At 35.0% G+C, this 17,404-nt stretch overlaps 1 protein-coding gene across 1 annotated transcript; it reads right to left on the bottom strand.

Moving 5' to 3' along the window:
* Window positions 1-4,733: 4,733 nt before the first annotated feature.
* Window positions 4,734-16,944, bottom strand: LOC107867638 (protein SET DOMAIN GROUP 41). The gene is made up of 4 exons (XM_016713969.2): window positions 16,092-16,944; window positions 15,561-15,664; window positions 13,196-13,294; window positions 4,734-5,879 (listed from the first exon to the last, which is right to left on the bottom strand). The coding sequence occupies exons 1-4, from the start codon at window positions 16,888-16,890 to the stop codon at window positions 4,881-4,883; spliced, it is 2,001 nt and encodes a 666-aa protein (XP_016569455.2). The 5' UTR covers window positions 16,891-16,944; the 3' UTR covers window positions 4,734-4,880.
* Window positions 16,945-17,404: the final 460 nt, after the last annotated feature.

Raw genomic sequence — 17,404 nt, 5'->3', positions numbered from 1 at the left:
TTAATTTTTGCATTTAAAATGAGTTGATCAGGGCATAACTTGTTGGATATATGAGGTGAAAATAGAAACTAATGCCCAAATAAAAGTATGCCATTGATAAATTGCGAGTATGGTCATGCCTTCTATGCAAACGAAAAATTTATTGTTACTACCGAGTCTGATAATCTAGGCTTCTAGACTATTTTAGCTATTCAAATCTTTTTCTTCTGATCTTTCATGCAAGGATATAATGCACAAACAATCCCTTTCTCATATTCACCTTCAAAGGGATGACATAAATAGTAGATAGTCAATTTTCTTGTAGCCAGTAACTACGATTGACTGGGGAGAGAATGTTACATTAATTGCCACTATAGGTCTCTTAATAGTATATTGGCTAATCTATTGAATGTGTCCATTTGCATTCTACATAAGTAGTTGGCTTGCATCTTCTTGTTAGATACTTATCTTTATACGTATGGTTAAGCGGCAAAGAGAAGTGCTTTTGCATCTTATGTTGGAGTAGGGTGGGTGATAACCCCACAATGTTTAATTATTCTCGACATTAACTTCAATGTTGTTGCGTATGTTGAAGGTGATTGCACTGTCCTAATGACATGCAACATGCTTTGATTTAGTGGACTTGATAAAATTAAAGATCAGTACAAAATAATTTTTCCATTAGTACCTTTATGATCATTTATTTATAATTTAAAAAAAAAACATGTCATTTCATAAATAGTCATAAAGATTACTATTTATTTAATATTTTTTATGGAGTCTTTTTTTAATCTAACATTTTCACAATCATTCTATCTTTGGGCGCTTTGCTATTACCTCTGGATGTTGACTTAATGGTAAGTCAACATAGCTTCTTCATTGATGATACTTATTTTAAAGGGTGCATCATTCGTGATTTGAGAAGTATTCAAAAATACGTTTCTTAATTAGTTAGAGATAACCCTACACCTTTACAAATTAGTGTGTTATATCTCATATGCTAATTTATCATTACGTAGCGAGCTTAGCGACAAATTTTAATAATAACGAAAAATAGCAAAATCTATTACAAAATGAACTATGCTTTGAAAGAAAGTAAAAATTTACAATCAACTTAGAGTATCCCAACTCAATATTAAACTTAGCAAAAATGCACCACCTATATCCTTCAACTACCTCACCAGCCCTAAGAGAATATTTAGTAAACACAGCTCTTTTTATAGTGCAGATTTTATATTTACATCTTTCTTCAATCAATTTTATTACAAATTAACATTCGCAATGAAATTTGTAACTTTTGTTGCTTCATTATTGACAATTCTTCAATCATTATGCAATCTTATATACGTCGGGGATCCATATCATTATAAGAGCGTACAACACAAACTTGTCAATGATTGTAAATAAAATCTAAATGAAGGAACCTATGAAAAGCGATATTGTTCATTGTGTTACTTTCGAAGGGATTTCTAAAAGAAAATAGTATTCCTATCTTCACAAAGAATGTGTAGTGCATAAATGTTTTAATTGCTAAAATGGTCCAGCAGAAGAAACAATACAACAGCCATGGAAAGAAATCGACTATAATATATGATAGTCAGATATGTAAATTAGAATTCAATGAATACTTTGGATAACTCAAGAAACACTACATTGAAATTCAATGAACTTTTCATTATTTCCGTTAGATCTAATTTATAAAACATAGTCATAAGAATAAAGAAAATGGTAACAACTAATATTAGTTAGCGAGAAGAGAGAATAAAGGCCTAATACTTTAGAAAGAAAACACTAAAACCATAAATAAAGTTGTTTTATAGGTAGTAGTATACTAATGTGTATAAGCTAATAAAAGGGTGTTAGTACTTTCAGTAGAAGACTACCCTTAAAAAGGAATCATCCGATTATTACGATATCAAAAATATGTTTCCTATATCACTTCTTTCATTTTTCAGTCTTTCTTGCTTAAGGAACTTCTATTGTACCTACAAAGCAACCACACCAACCTCGAAACACATGAACATCTTTTCCATTAAGTGGAGCCATTCTTTTAATCTCACCTTCCAATTCTTCGTAGTATCTCTATGTAACTTGAATATGACTTCATTTCTGTTGTAGAAAATGACTTTACATGTTCTCAATAGATTTAGAAGAGCTTAATTTTTCTCTATATCAGCTTCAGAACTCTAAAATTCAAACTATGTAACTGCTTCTGTTAGTATGATGCAACGACCCTCATCAAAAGTTTTCATAAAATTCAAGAGCAATTGTATCCAAGAAGCCAAAAGCTCGATAGTAATATCAAATGTTTGACTGACTTATATCTTTGGAGAGAACATCCATGTAGAAATTCATTCTTGAATTCAGATCAAGTTACTTCACTTATTTAACTTATTCTTGTTAGTACCACATAATTGATCACTGATCTAAGTTAAAGCATTAAGTTTTCTTGAATTTTTACCTACAGTACGGTAAATCAAAAATCAAAACCCCCATCATAGATTAACATCAGTGCTGAAATCAAATCATAACGTAATTATTCAGACATAATGTACTAGAGAGCTTAAGAAGAATGACACTACTCTTTTGGATTATCCATAAAGAAATTTAGGAAGAATATAAGTTTTATGCAGTAATAATGTCACTTATAAAGTAATGACTCATCAACATATCTTACTTAAATCAATATCAGTTATGCCTTCCCATTTGAAAATAGATTCGGTTTCCTATAATTTTGACCATAGTTTTCAACTTATCTTTATTCTGCTCTATTTTTTTTGGTTATACTGTACTTTGGTTGTCATATTTATTACTGTAGCATTAACCTTTATCTTATAAGAAAATTGTACTATTAAAAAACTCTATTTTACTTCTTTCTTAGCCTCTTTTCTGATAGAATCACTTCGCTAACACGAACATTAAAGCACACATATACATATAACTTATCCTCACAGTAAATGTGTATAGTTCCTCATAATTTGGAACATGACTTGCAACTGATGACTTTTTAAAAAAATATTAAGGAAATTAATCTCTAGAGAAAAAACACCTTAAAAAAATATTTCTCAAAAAAACTAAAGACCACTAAGTTTGCAACCTAAGCAATTTATCTCGATTGCCGCAGGAAGGATTGACATATTTAATGATCTCATTAACCAGTAAAATTGTTGTCATGTGATCAGGAGGTCACGAGTTCAAACTTTGAAAACAGCCTCTGGCAGAAATGTAAGGTAAAACTGTGTATCTTCCATGAACCCTGTGCAGAGCGGGAACTATAGTGCACCGACCGCCCTTTATATTAAATTCAAAACTAATCTCACACCTATTCAAACTTAACCTGTCACCTAAACTGTTGAAAGAAATTATGGCTGATTCAATGTTTCTGGACACCACCAAACGCTTAAAACTATTACATTTTTGTAGTCTTCTAAGTTTTTAATCACACTAAAGTCAAGGAAGAAAGAAATTTGAGTAAGGTTTCAAAAATTTGAGTTGTTTCACTCCTCGAAAGATAGTAAAGAGAAGAAGTAACTTAATATCACCAACACGAACTGACTGAAACAAAAAATAATGAAGGGACATAGGATCTTACTGGATCAATTGACAATGAAAACAAAACAAGATCTGACAATGAATTATAAATTTAACTTACATGGCTTGTTGATTTCTACATGGAAATGAAGATTTGCTTTTGATTTCTTCATGGAGATGGAGATTTGCTTTCACTTTGGAGAGTCAGAGAACTATTTGCAAAATTCTGCCACTAAATCAAATTCTTTTCACGGTTAATTGTGAAGTTATCAAATTTAAAATTTAAATCTTTCAATTATTTTCTTTTCCTTTTATATTTCTATTTGGATATACATTAACAACCGTAGATTAGAAGAGGATATGCATAAACAAACGTGGGTTAGTCTGGTTAGAAGACACTACTAATTGAAAACTAACTTTTCAGTTTTTATGAATTCCTAATTCAAATTGAACATTTAATATGAATTTAAAATAAAATTCAGAAGTTTTATCAGTTAATCTGTTGACATTGGCTATTTTTTTAGTTTTAAAATAATAAATATATTCCAACTACTTTTTTTTGTCTTAAGATGCCAAATGGCTGATTTATAGGATGTCACTTGGCTTAATGAGGAGGCTTTATCCTCTCTTATTAACAATAGATAGATAAGCTCATTTTATTTAAGTCTTCGTCAAAGTTCATTTCACCTTGAAATCCAAACTCATGCCACGTGTTAAGTGTGTGGAAGTGAGTTAAATTAAAGATCAACAAGACAAGACCACACATTCAAATAATGTGGCAAGCCAAGACAAGTTCAACAACCAATGAAATATCGCCAAGTGTCCCAAACAATATATTTTTGGCCAATTACAAGCAACCTTATCACACAACATTTGTGATAAGCTTGATGATTTGATGGACCAATCAAAATAAGGAAGAAGTTATTTACACATGGGACTGTCTACCTCCTACAACTATAAATAGGAGGATTACATAATTTTTTGGGGTCAGACAAGCATTGGAGAAAACATATGCATTGATTACACAGCTCTTCAAAGAATTGACCAATGGAGTTCCCTCGGAGATCAACTCGATAAGATGAAGTGTTATCCCTCGATAAGATGAAGTGTTATCCGACATTCCTAGATATCCAAACGCTTTCTAGGAGGTTTAAATCATCCAGAGGTTCAAGAATTACGCTACGAAAGGCCCTCGAATCACAGAAAAGCTTATGAGAGAAGAATCAAGAGAACAGAATCGTACTCACAAGATTCATTTAATAAAATTACTGTTTCTGATTTATTTTTTGCTTGCGGGTAATTTTCAACACTACAAAAAATTGTTGCGAACATACTGTTAGACACAATTGAGATTTGAATGCAACAATGGCTTAACAGTTCAGAATACCTTCTAGACTTATAAGACTTTCAACTTTAGACAGCAGTGGCGAACCACGACTAAAACATACAGTTGACAAAAATGCTCCATAGATTAAGCAGTGAATGCCAAGCAGGAACAAGTTTACCCGTATCTCGTTGTAACATTCTTCTGCTTCCAATCCAGAATCCGTTTTGTCTGCGTCTGGACTTGTAGCATGAGTTGCAAAATAAGCACAAGATTGCATCCTACTCCCAAGCCATCTATAGCTGATGGGATCCTCAACTACTTTCAAGTAACCGCCTTCCTCTGTAAGAAAATCCCAGATTTTTGGTGTTATATCAATAACACAATTCAAAAATTGGCTCGTTATGTCAGCAAATTCTGCATTTTCATCTTGGCAATCTGTAAATTTATTTTTAAACCTATCAAGCAGTGTGCATTTGCCGCACATTTGACATGACGAAAATGAAAACGCTCCAGTGTGTCTTCCCCTTGAAAATAAGTTCCACGCGGAGTTTCTGACAAGACTTAGTAAGGTCTCACCAGCAGTCGTCCAAAAATTTGACACAGACACAATGAGAGAAGACTCAGATTCTAATAAATACTGGGTTGCACCTGCAAGCAACAAGGAGTATGCTGCACTCTTTCTGCTCATATTACAAGCTTCGGTTTGATGCTTATAACTTTCGTGGTCTAGGGCCAACAGTTCACTTACAGAGTCTTTATATGCAGAAGCCAGTGTCATGTAGGCGTGCAAAGAGACATGGTGAAGAGGCAGTAGTCTGAAGAGCTGATGTAATTTTTCTCCGTTAGGCTTTAGAAGTAAGTTAACATGATCTTGAGTAAGCAGGATCTCGAGTTTTTCACAACAAGACTTGGGGTTATCAAATGACAGGAAGTCATCTATAGCGTCATTCAAGCAATCCATCAGCTTCCCCATCACATAGTCCCCGTAAAAATTGTCACCGGAAGCCATATCTGAAGAATCGGGATTTAAAATTAAGATTTCCTACACAAGAAAATTCACAAAAGATGTTAATGATCTAAAGGCTTAGATACACCATAATTCTTAGGCGAAAAAAAAAGAACAACAATCTTCAACTCAGCTTGATTAGTTCAAGGCAGTACTTGACATAAAAGAACACAAAAACTCCCAAAAAAATAAAAAAAAGAAATGAACTGTTAGAATATGAGTATGAATAGCAATAGCATATAGAATCCTACTTGGAAAGGAATTATAATGTAGTGTCCTATTTGGAAAAGGATTATAAATAGGGTTTCAATGGAATAATGCAGTTACAATAATTCAATAATATTCTTCTCTTATCTTTCTTCACATGATATTAGAGACTCTACGATCTGGGTAAAAAATCAAAGAGCTTCCACTATCGGCGGGCGGCTATTACCCATATATGTTGCCCGTCTGGCCAATGATCATGCTACCAAAAGATTGCACCACCATACTTCTTTCCGGTGGCTACTTTCTCATATCTTTGCGTAGCACCGTGCATCTTTCCGGTGATTACATTTTCATATTTATTTTTAGTATCACCGTGCATCTTTCACGTGACTACTTTCTCAAATTAGATTTGCGTAGCACCGTGCATCTTTCCAGACTACTTTCTCATATCTGAGTTGCATAGCACCGTGCGTCTTTCCAGTAACTCCTCAGATCTAATTTGCGTAGTTCCTTGTGTCTTTACGGTCTTTCCGGTGACTCCTCATATCTGATTTATGTAAGATCATTCCATTATTCCGACCCTACCCATAAAATTTCTCTTTTTCAGTAGGGTCATGCCGTCGTTTCGACGCTACACATATAATTTCTCTTTTTCAGTAGGGTCGTGCCGTCATTCCGACCCTACCCATATAATTTCTGTTTATCGATAGGGTCATGTCGTCATTTCGACTCTACCCTTATAATTTCTATTTCTCAGTAGGATCGTGCCATCATTCCGACCTACCCATAAAATTCCCTTTCTCAGTAGAGTCGTGTCATCATTTCGACCCTACCCATATAATTTTCCTCAAATGATAACCACTTTTCAGCCATTAAATCAAATAATCCGGCACTTGAGTATGTTCGGGCCAGTTCTTCAGTGACTATTTTGTTCAAGATCTACTCATCTCTTGATTTCGAGATGACCCATATATTTTATACCAGTTTTCGGTAATTTTCTTTCCGGCGAAGTTTACTACTTTTCGACCACTTTTTCAGTTTGTTCCTTTTCAACTGATGTCTCCGAAATGTCCAAAGCAGTCCTTACCAGTTGTCTTGCAGATATCTTCACCAAGTCCCTCACTGATCATCGTATTAATTACATCCATAACAAGCTTGGTACATATGTCTTGTATGCACCGGCTTGAGGGAAAGTGTTAGAATATAAGTATGAATAAAAATAGCATATAGAATCCTACTTGGAAAAAGATTGTAAAGGATTAGAATATAGTGTATATAAATAAGGTCTCAATGTAATAATATAATTACAACAATTCAATAATATTCTTCTTGTTATAAATGTATTTACATTACAGTGAATGTCTATCAAGATCTAATAAAATCTGTCAAGATCTAGTTGATATTTATCAGGATTTGAAGTATCTGTCTTTTAGTCAAAAACTAGGAGTATTTTCCCCTATAAATAGAGGGGTTTTGTTCATTGTATTCTCAACAATCTTATGATGTCTCATCCCTCAAAAGAAATAAAAAGCATCTTCTATTCTCTGTCTATTTATTTTCGTGTTCTTATTTTTATATTTCATAACACGTTATCAGCACGAGTCTCTATCATATTAGATGTAGACTACTAAATCATATGTCTTGTGAGATTGACGAAGCTAATGCTTCTGGCGGTAATATCGTTTGATTCATGTTAATAAATATTTGATCACTGTCAGGTTTGTTTTCTTCTTAGTCATCCCAGTAGTGTTGTTTCTTAATAATCATGTGAGAGATGACTAATGAGTTTGTAAAAGCTTACCAAGTCATGCTTGTATTTTAGATTTATTCCATGTGGCGTGACACAATAACTTGGTTAATCTTATAAAAGCCATGAGCTAAAAAGAAAAAAAAAGGAAAAACAGGAAGCTTACGCGTATGAACTGGTTGGGCTACTCCGCCCATGATTTATTTAGAGAAAGTTTAAATTTATGATTCTACTTAATTGATTGAATTATAAGCTTACTCAAAACTTCCAGTATATACCTATTACCTCATAGTACGTAATCGGCGATACAATCTTATATTTTATGTTGAGGGATTTAATTTGTATTGTATATGTTGTGACTTTTCTTGGATAGCTAATCTGTTTTTTTTTTCATATTTTATTACTTGATGTGTAAGTAGTTAGCAGACTCTTCAAATAACACTAAATATCATAATAGTGTAATATGGTAGATCTAATTCTACAAAATCTGGACCTATTTGTAATATTGGTCAAGGGTAAGACTATGGATTCAAATCTCGTCACATTAAAAGGGTAAGACATCGGGGTATAGTCCCGATGCATCATGATGATAAGATGTTGGGTTCAAGTTCCATTGGTTTATGCCTAAGACGCCTTTATATGGATAAGACGTTGAGTTTGAATCTCAATGCACCATATTGATATAATGATGGCTAAGGCAAAATAATGTGTATTTCATGAAAAGTCATGAAACATGTCCTATTGAATATGCTATATTCCATGAAGTGAATATGGTAGCAATATGGTAGCAATATATGATGGGTCTGAAAGATGACAATTTGCTCCGTTCTTGAAGTGAATATGGTAGAAATATATGATATATGCCTCGATTTGCTTCTGAAGTAGCAATATCACGAAAGAGGTTATAAGCTATCAAAATTTTATATGCTTAAGACACAATTATGTTTCATTCCTGGGAAATGAGAAACTTATTAATACAAACATGCAGATTGTGATGGTATCATAACTCACCTCCAAATAAGGCAAAATAACTGAAAAGAGTTATTTTGAAATCTATTCTAAAGTAGTAAATCTGAAATTTACCCATGTCATAGTAAATCTGAAATTTACCAACCCAAAAGCACAACAACAACAACAAACCCAGTGTATTCCCACTTAGTGGGGTCTGGGGGGGGTAAGATGTACGCAGTCCATACCTCTACCTCTGATGAAGTAGAAAGGCTGTTTCCAAAAGACCCCCGGCTCAAGGCACGAGATACCACACAAACACAGAGTAAAGCACAGAAGCAGATTACATAACATAAATACGGCACCCATAAGGAATATAAAACAGAGGAAAGCAGAGGAAAGCACACAGATTCGTAATAAACATGGAACACTGAATACGGAATCATAACAGGAATAAAAACCCCACCAAATAATTCCCTACACTAGCGACCCAAACTGGCCCTAATCCTCTGCCGTAATTCGCGTCTTCCAGACCTTTCTATCTAGGGTCATGTCCTCGATGAGCTGTAACTGTTCCATGTCCCGCCTAATCACCTCACCCCAGTACTTCTTCGGCCTACCCCTACCCCGCCTAAAACTGTCCAACGCTAGCCTCTCACACCTACGGACCGGGGCATCCATGCCCCTCCTCTTCATGTGTCCAAACCATCTCAATCGTGTTTCCCGCATCTTGCACTCCACTGAAGTCACACCAACCTTCTCCCGAATAGTCTCATTCCGAACTCTATCCCCTCTAATCAGTCCACACATCCAGCGCAACATCCGCATTTCTGCCACCTTCATTTTTTGGATGTGGGAGCTCTTAACTGGCCAACACTCCACTCCATATAGCAAGGCCGGACGGACTACCACCCTGTAGAATTTGCCTTTAAGCTTGGGCGGCACCTTCTTATCACACAGCACCCCCGCCGCGAGTTTCCACTTCATCCATCCCGCCCCAATATGGTGCGAGACATCCTCGTCAATCTCACCGTTACTCTGGATCACGGACCCGAGATACTTGAACTTATCCCTCTTACATACCTCCTGTGCTTCCAGCTTCACTACTACCTCATTCTCCCGCCTCACGTCATTAAACTTACATTCCATATACTCTGTCTTGCTTCTGCTCACCCTGAACCCTTTAGACTCAAGAGTTTGCCTCCACACCTCTAATTTGTCATTCACACCCCCTCGAGTCTCATCTATCAGAACTACATCGTCTGCAAAAAGCATACACCACGGCACCTCCCCTTGAATACGCCGCGTCAACACATCCATCACTAACGCAAACAAAAAGGGACTAAGAGTAGATCCCTGATGCAATCCTGTCAGCACAGTGAAATGCTCTGAGCATATATTGAAGAATTAGAAAATTCTTCATTACTTTTAATGTTGTTTGTTCTCATGATAAGTTGGTTGGACCAACTAATTTTGGGATTGGATCCCTTAAAATTTAAAAAGTATAAGTATAAAAAGTGAATAAGAACCCGTTCACCTATCATGTGATATATTGAAATGATGCATCAATAAGATGATCATATGTATATTTATTGTCAACCTGCAGTTTAACATTCATAAAATTGCTCGCTCAACAAAATTGAGTCAAGAGCATAATTTTCAGATTGTGTAATCAAGACAATTTATCTTAATGTTGATGGTTTGACATTGAATGCCTTCGATAAATAGCTAAACCATTGCTAATGAGAATAAAGCTTCATGTATTGGTCTAAAATATGATATCTTGCATACAATAGCACTTGCATGCATTAGACCAATAAATTATGATTATTTCTTCCCTCTTAATTGGTTCAAGATCAAGAACCACACGTTGTCCATCTAATAGTTTTGTTGTGTGGTATACTATTAATGAATATACCATAATGCACAAAGATGAATTCCTCAAAGAAGATGGAGAATGTATGTTAGTTTTTCTAAGATAAGGGGGAGATTATAACTAGCTATAAAATATATTAGGAATTATCATCAGATCCTCATTCAAAAGATAATTCAAGTCAAATGCTGGAAGCATCTGTTGACTCAAATTTAGTATCATATTTAAGCTACAAGTGCTCCTATTTTGCGTTCTTAAAGGACAAAGCCTACGATGCAAAAAGTGTGGTAGACAAATCGGTTCCAAATGAAATAATTCTTGAAAAATAAGGAGCGAATAATCATAATAAGAAGGCAATGTGCTCTTAAAGAGCCTACGACATAACACTTCATGAAATCTTATAACAGGTTCAGGTACCTGAAAATAATGAAGTGATGAGATCTCAAAATGTTATGTCACATTGTGAACCGATACGAAATGATATATCATCAATATCTTTGATACAATATTGGCACAATATTGTGAAAGATCATGAGGATCTAAATTCTACGTTTATTTAAACATGCTGACGTAGAAACATTATCAAATGACATAAAAGGGTTCATCTTGGTAAGTGAAAACTTATTTGATTTGCACTTCACACACTTGAAGATGTCCCACATGAAATGCTGAATATTGTCACTTGACAAAATATATCTTGCAAACACTACAAGGCCTGATATAGCCTTTTCAGACAATTTGTTAGCAAGGTATATTTCTGCTCCTACTAGGAGACATCAAAATGGGATCAAACACATGATCTTATATTATTCTAAAGATTGCAGTCTCAATCTTATTGATTATGCTGATGTTGGGTATTTATTTAACCCGCATAAATCTCGATTCAAACATGCAATGTGTTCACATGTGGGGATACTGTCATATCTTGGAGATATACAAAGCAGTTTATCTAGTCACTTCATCGAATCATACTGAGATAATAGCTATTCATGAAGCAAGCCGAGAATGTGTATGGTTGAGGTCCATGATACATCTCATTCGAAAAAAATATGGTTTGAAATGTGACAATGTACCCACAATTTTATATAAAGATAATGCAGCATGCATAGCACATCTTAAGAGAGGATGCATAAAAGAAGATAGAACGAAGCACATTTCGCCAAAGCTTTTCTATACACATGAGCTACAAAAGAATGGTGATATTAACGTGCAACAGATTCGTTCAAGTGACAATATGGTTGATTTATTCACCAAGTCTCCTCCAATTGCAACTTTCAAGAAGATGGTGCACAAGATCAGGATGCAAAGGTTCAAGAATGTTCTCATTAGGGAGAGTTAATACGCGTTGTACTCTTTTTTCCTTTCAAGGTTTTGTCCCACTGGTTTTCCTTGTAAGATTTTTAATGAGGCAACCCAAATGCGTATTATTAGAGATGTGTACTCTTTTTCCTTCACTAGACTTTTTTCCCACTGAATTTTTTCTAGTAAGGTTTTAACAAGACACATTATCTATCAATTAGACATTCAAAGGGAAGTGTTATAAATGTATTTACATTATAGTGAATGTCTATCAAGATCTAGTTGATATTTATCAGGATTTGAAGTATCTGTCTTTTAGTCGGAGTATTTTTCCCTATAAATAGAGGGTTTTTGTTCATTGTATTCTCAACAATCTTATGATGTCTCTCAAGAGAAATAAAAAGCCTCCTTTATTCTCTCTCTATTTATTTTCTTGTGCTTATTTTTATATTTCACAACACTTCTCTTATATTTCTTCACATGAACAATATGAAGGAAAGTTACAAGAGAAAATATATAAACTACACTTCTCAAGAATTGTTAAAACACCAGCCCAGAAGTTTTTGGGTTGTTTTAATTTTTTTAATTGCTATTGATGATAGATACCATGAAAGGTTCTTGGTCCAATCCTAGATGTGTCTTCATGTCTCAGCATATATTGGGAATTTAAAATCCTTAGCCAATTCTAGAGCTGAAGTCTATAAGTTGCAAGGTTACTTCAACTGTTATACCTTTTAAGTCTTAATTTACCTGGTTTTAGCACCTTAGTCTCTTTGGAACACCATTTATAGTCACCTCTCATCTGCATGATCATCAAACTTTCATACGTGTGTGTCTATCAACTGTGGCTAATCCTTTCACACTGCATTCTGATTGCCATCACAATTTGATATCAGACCAAATTTAAGGAACTAAAAGCCAAATATACTGAAACAACAATGGCAATGAAGTTAAAGTAATGAATGAAAGAACCTCCAAATTACAACCACAATAAAAGAAAAATGTTCCTTAACAAGACTTCGAGAAAGGCCTCAATCAGAAATAAAAATTTAAGCCACACCTCCAATTACTAGATTACCCAATACATTTCGAATTAACAGGAATATGCTACAATTACTAAGCATAAATTTATAAGGTATGGAAAATCAAAGGGGTGAAATTGGAATCATTTTAAGTACTAACTTAAAGTTACACGAGAATAATGGTTTTATAATTTGACTGTACAATGTACATCACTTATGCAAACCCTTCCAATGTTCTCAACCCATATGCTCTTACCTGCAGACAATGATCTATATGAGTCATAGGCATTGCTCTACATCGTTTACAGCAGCAACTGAACCTGTACTTTAACCACAACTCTGACTGCCTCATCACCTGGAAGACAAGTAAAGTCAAATGAGAAAAGAATTAGATTTCGCACGAACTTGAACAGATTGAGTTAAACTGTTTCTTTTCTTTTGAAAGTTAACATGTTTAACATAGGACATCATTAAAAATAATTTGCAGAACTTAGCTGTCAGCATCACTATATACTTGATTTGAAAATTAAGAACAATTCTGGTAAACAATCTAAGCAACACAAATAAATCTAATTGATAACATTACAGTGGTATTAATCCAGCTCCACAAAGTTGATACTCAAAGAAGCAAACAATTCATGGTGGAATTACATTGTGCACCGTATCTAAGCGCAAACTCCTCTAAAGCGCATGACTTTACCGATGAAACATAATCTCTCGATACGCATGGCTTCATCGTAATCAACGAAATGATGGCTTCAAATAATACTGTATTTTGTCCAATAAGTAACATCAACTATCCAATCAGAAAGGAAAATGCTCAAAGGTCGATACTGCTCATTAATTTTTATTAAAAATAATACGAAGAATATAACTCACCATTGGACACTATAAGGAAATGGCAAGAAATACTTGGCTATGGTTTTTAGGAGGTTAAAAAATATCTCCCTTGAAGACCTTCTGCAGTGTTTCTTATCAAAATAGCAGACTGATTTTGAAATTGTTCTCAACTCACGAATCTTTAGGGAGCCTGACCACAAGACGGATAAGTGAGAAGAGTCAATGATACCCCTCCATAGAATTATCAAGGAAGAAAGACCTAAATTACTTTACTAAGTCCTGCACCAGATGCATTTTTTTAAAATAATAAAAACCAAATTGAAAAATCTCTGTATCAGAAACTGAATCACTCAATCAACAGTCAAACAGAAAATAAAATGATATAACCAAGTATAGAAAGGAGATGGAAGAAGTCAGGAGGTGATATTGAACAGACTGAAACTAAACAGGAACTCTGAGATGTAACCTAAAAAATCTGGTTAAAATTACCTTCAAAGTTAAATTTGATATGGTATGTATTAGGAATAGAACACCATTGAGACAAGGCAGAAGACTACCAGAAGAAATGAATACAATCATTCAAGCAAACTTATAGGGATATGTTCAAGTGTGTGTCGTTATGGGACACATCCTCTCCCGACAAGCCCATTTAAGAACAACCTTCTCCCCATTTGTTTAACCAATTCTGACAATTAGAGATAGATACAGTGAAGGCTTCTGGGTCCAAGACACTCAACTTAGGAGTTCTTATTGATAATTGAGGTGTTCAGACCAACTTGTGGTCACCTCGCCTATTCCACCGGGAAGCGCTAACTCCTACCTCCTAACAACACAGATATGGGTGACTCTCATAAATTTTAGGTAGATAGGAAGATAGTTGAGGTTTGAAGCTTGGTCTCCAAGATTTTCACCAACATAATTGACCATTAGGCTACACCGTCGGATGCAGCTGACTTAGGAGATCTTAGTCATCTATTCTCCATTATTCTTGTTTTTTCAACCATGATGTTCAGCTTACTGCGTACACGACCCTAGATAGGTTTGGAGGTCGAGAATTAGCATAGAAAGGTAGTAGGTAGTTGTGTCTAGTGTGTTGTAGTACTTTCCTGAGGGAGAGATAGGGAGCCAGCCTCCTTCCTCATCTTTTCCTTATTTAGTAGTCTTACCTAGTATTCCACATAGCATCTTTTCTTCAATATTACTACGACATGTTATTTAGATTGCTTGTTTATCTTGCTACCTATACTCCCCAGACCACACTTGTGGGATTACATCTGGATATGTTTTTGTTTTTTCCATCCATGAATTTGGTAAAATAACTAAATACGCCCACAGTGAAATCACTTAACATTCCTGGAGTCCAAAGGATAACCACTGTGACCAACATATGTGATATGACACACATTAAAATAAAAAAGGAGTAGCATGACCACATGAAAGTTCTCAACAATTGATTTTTGCTGTTCATAGGAAATGAATTTTTGGATTACTGTGGGAAATACCTTCACCGAGATAAACCGGTGTAACAAAAAATTGTTCTTTTTTTGAAAAAAGATGCAAATTTTAACTCTAACCATGAATCACATAAGGTGAATCTTCATCCACACCCAACCTAATCTGACCAACTCATGCACCTGGGCCATTCCAGAAAATGACTCACATTGTGTACATATAAAGTATTCCATTTATGAGAATCAATATAAACATAAACTTTATATGATACTGATCTAACATCCTTCCTACTATTTATATATCCTTCAAAGAGTTGAGAACAAGTTTACCTTAGGCTGTAACAAGTCAGTGTATGTAATCAACACTTCGTCACCTTTCTGGATGCCCTTTATACTTCTAAGGATAATCTTCGGACCACATGCTACACTTCCACCTATCACCAAACAACGAATTCAAAGCAGAAACTAAATCACATTTGCTTTCTATCAAGATTATCAAAAGGCATAATACATAAACAGACACTCGAACTAGGCGTGAGCTGACTAGTAAGCACTCCAATTTTGAGAGTCCACATCTAGTCACCTCAACTTGGGCTCAACTGAAAACTAAATACTCCAACTCGTCTTCACTGTGTCTCGAGGACACCTGATGCTGACATGACAGATAAAGTTTGGAGGTGTCTAGAAGATCATTTTATTTTGAGCGTTCAACTGACACAATAGAAACGAGTTGAGGAGTCTAGATGTGCACACTTAAAGTTGGAGTGCTTAGTTGTCAGGCCAAGTTAAAGTATCTATCTATGTATTATACCTTATCAAAAAGATCATAACTTTGGAAAAGAAAATGCAGTAGAACATTACCAATGATTGACATGGATTTCTGAATTTTAGTATTGCTACTAATTGATTCACTTTCAATTCCAGCATCACCAGTCCCCGTAGCAGCTGGACATATCCTAGACTCCAATACTCCCCCACAATATGATTCTGTACAAAACCTGTAAGAAGCATTAGGAGAACAGCTATGATTAACCCAGGAAAACTCTACATCATAAACACCCACCCCTAAACTTCTCCCATCCTTATCATACACTTCCACTGCATTACTCAGAACTAAACAAAGCACTGCAGCTTCCACATTATACTCCCCATTGGTCTCCAAACCAACACTCATTCTTCTAGCAACTGCCAAAGCCTTCGCCCCATCACGAATCCTTCCAGAAACTTCATCATCGTCGTGGCAGTGTGGTTCCAAGAACATTAATTTCTTGAAATTCGTGATCAACCCACCAATTCTTTCCAGATTTAATAACGACCCATTTGATTGTTGGATGAGATAGAGTAGGCGGAGGGAGATGCGAAGGTCGGAGGAAGAAGGGAAAGAGGTGTGAAGGGGTTGAGGGAAGAGGTGAAAGAAGTGGAATTCAGAAGAGGAGAAGTGAAGAGGGGAGTCAAGAGAAGAGCAATGAGGGGAACAGTAGCGAATGAAGTGATTTGTGTTGGGATTATGAATAGGGGAGAAAGGAGGAGAAGGGAGAGGAGAAAAGCAACAAGAGCAATGAGTGACGAGTGTAGAGTTGTGGAGGGAGAGAGCAAGCGGTGGGATTAGAGGAGTCAGGTCTTGGCTTATTGAAATGTCTTCTTTTGCTCTCATCTCCATTTTTAGATGCCGTGAAGAGGAAGGAAATGGAAGGAAAATGAGGGGAAAACATTCAAGTACTTTTCTTTTGTGTAACTAGATAAGCATGGACATGTCATGCACGGGCCCAAATATTTTCAATTCAAATATAATTTTATTTATATTTAATTTTAGTTGTATTTATTATTTGAACACTAAATTGACATACATATCACATAACAATTATAATTTATAAATAAAAAATAAAATTTTAGTCTTTACAAAATAGCAAGCATAAAAAAAGTCATATTGAAATAAGAATAACATTACATAAGCAAAAGAAAACAAAGTTGATTCAATGTCCAGAAATAACCAATTTAAGAGCGAGAATGGAAATCATTCTTTGATCAATGCTAAATCAAATTTAAAATTTAAATTAAGAGCTTGTACCTCGATTATAAACAATTAGGACAACTGATTCTGTAGATTGTTTCTCGAAAAAAAACTTTTCATCTTTTTCTATCCAATGTGATTGTTGTTTTGACAAAAAAAATCA

This window comes from Capsicum annuum, chromosome 4, assembly GCF_002878395.1.
Source record: "Capsicum annuum cultivar UCD-10X-F1 chromosome 4, UCD10Xv1.1, whole genome shotgun sequence".
In the NCBI taxonomy this organism is placed as follows: Eukaryota; Viridiplantae; Streptophyta; class Magnoliopsida; order Solanales; family Solanaceae; genus Capsicum; species Capsicum annuum.
Note: the sequence above shows the minus strand (reverse complement) of the source record. Positions and strands in the feature narration are given on the sequence as shown.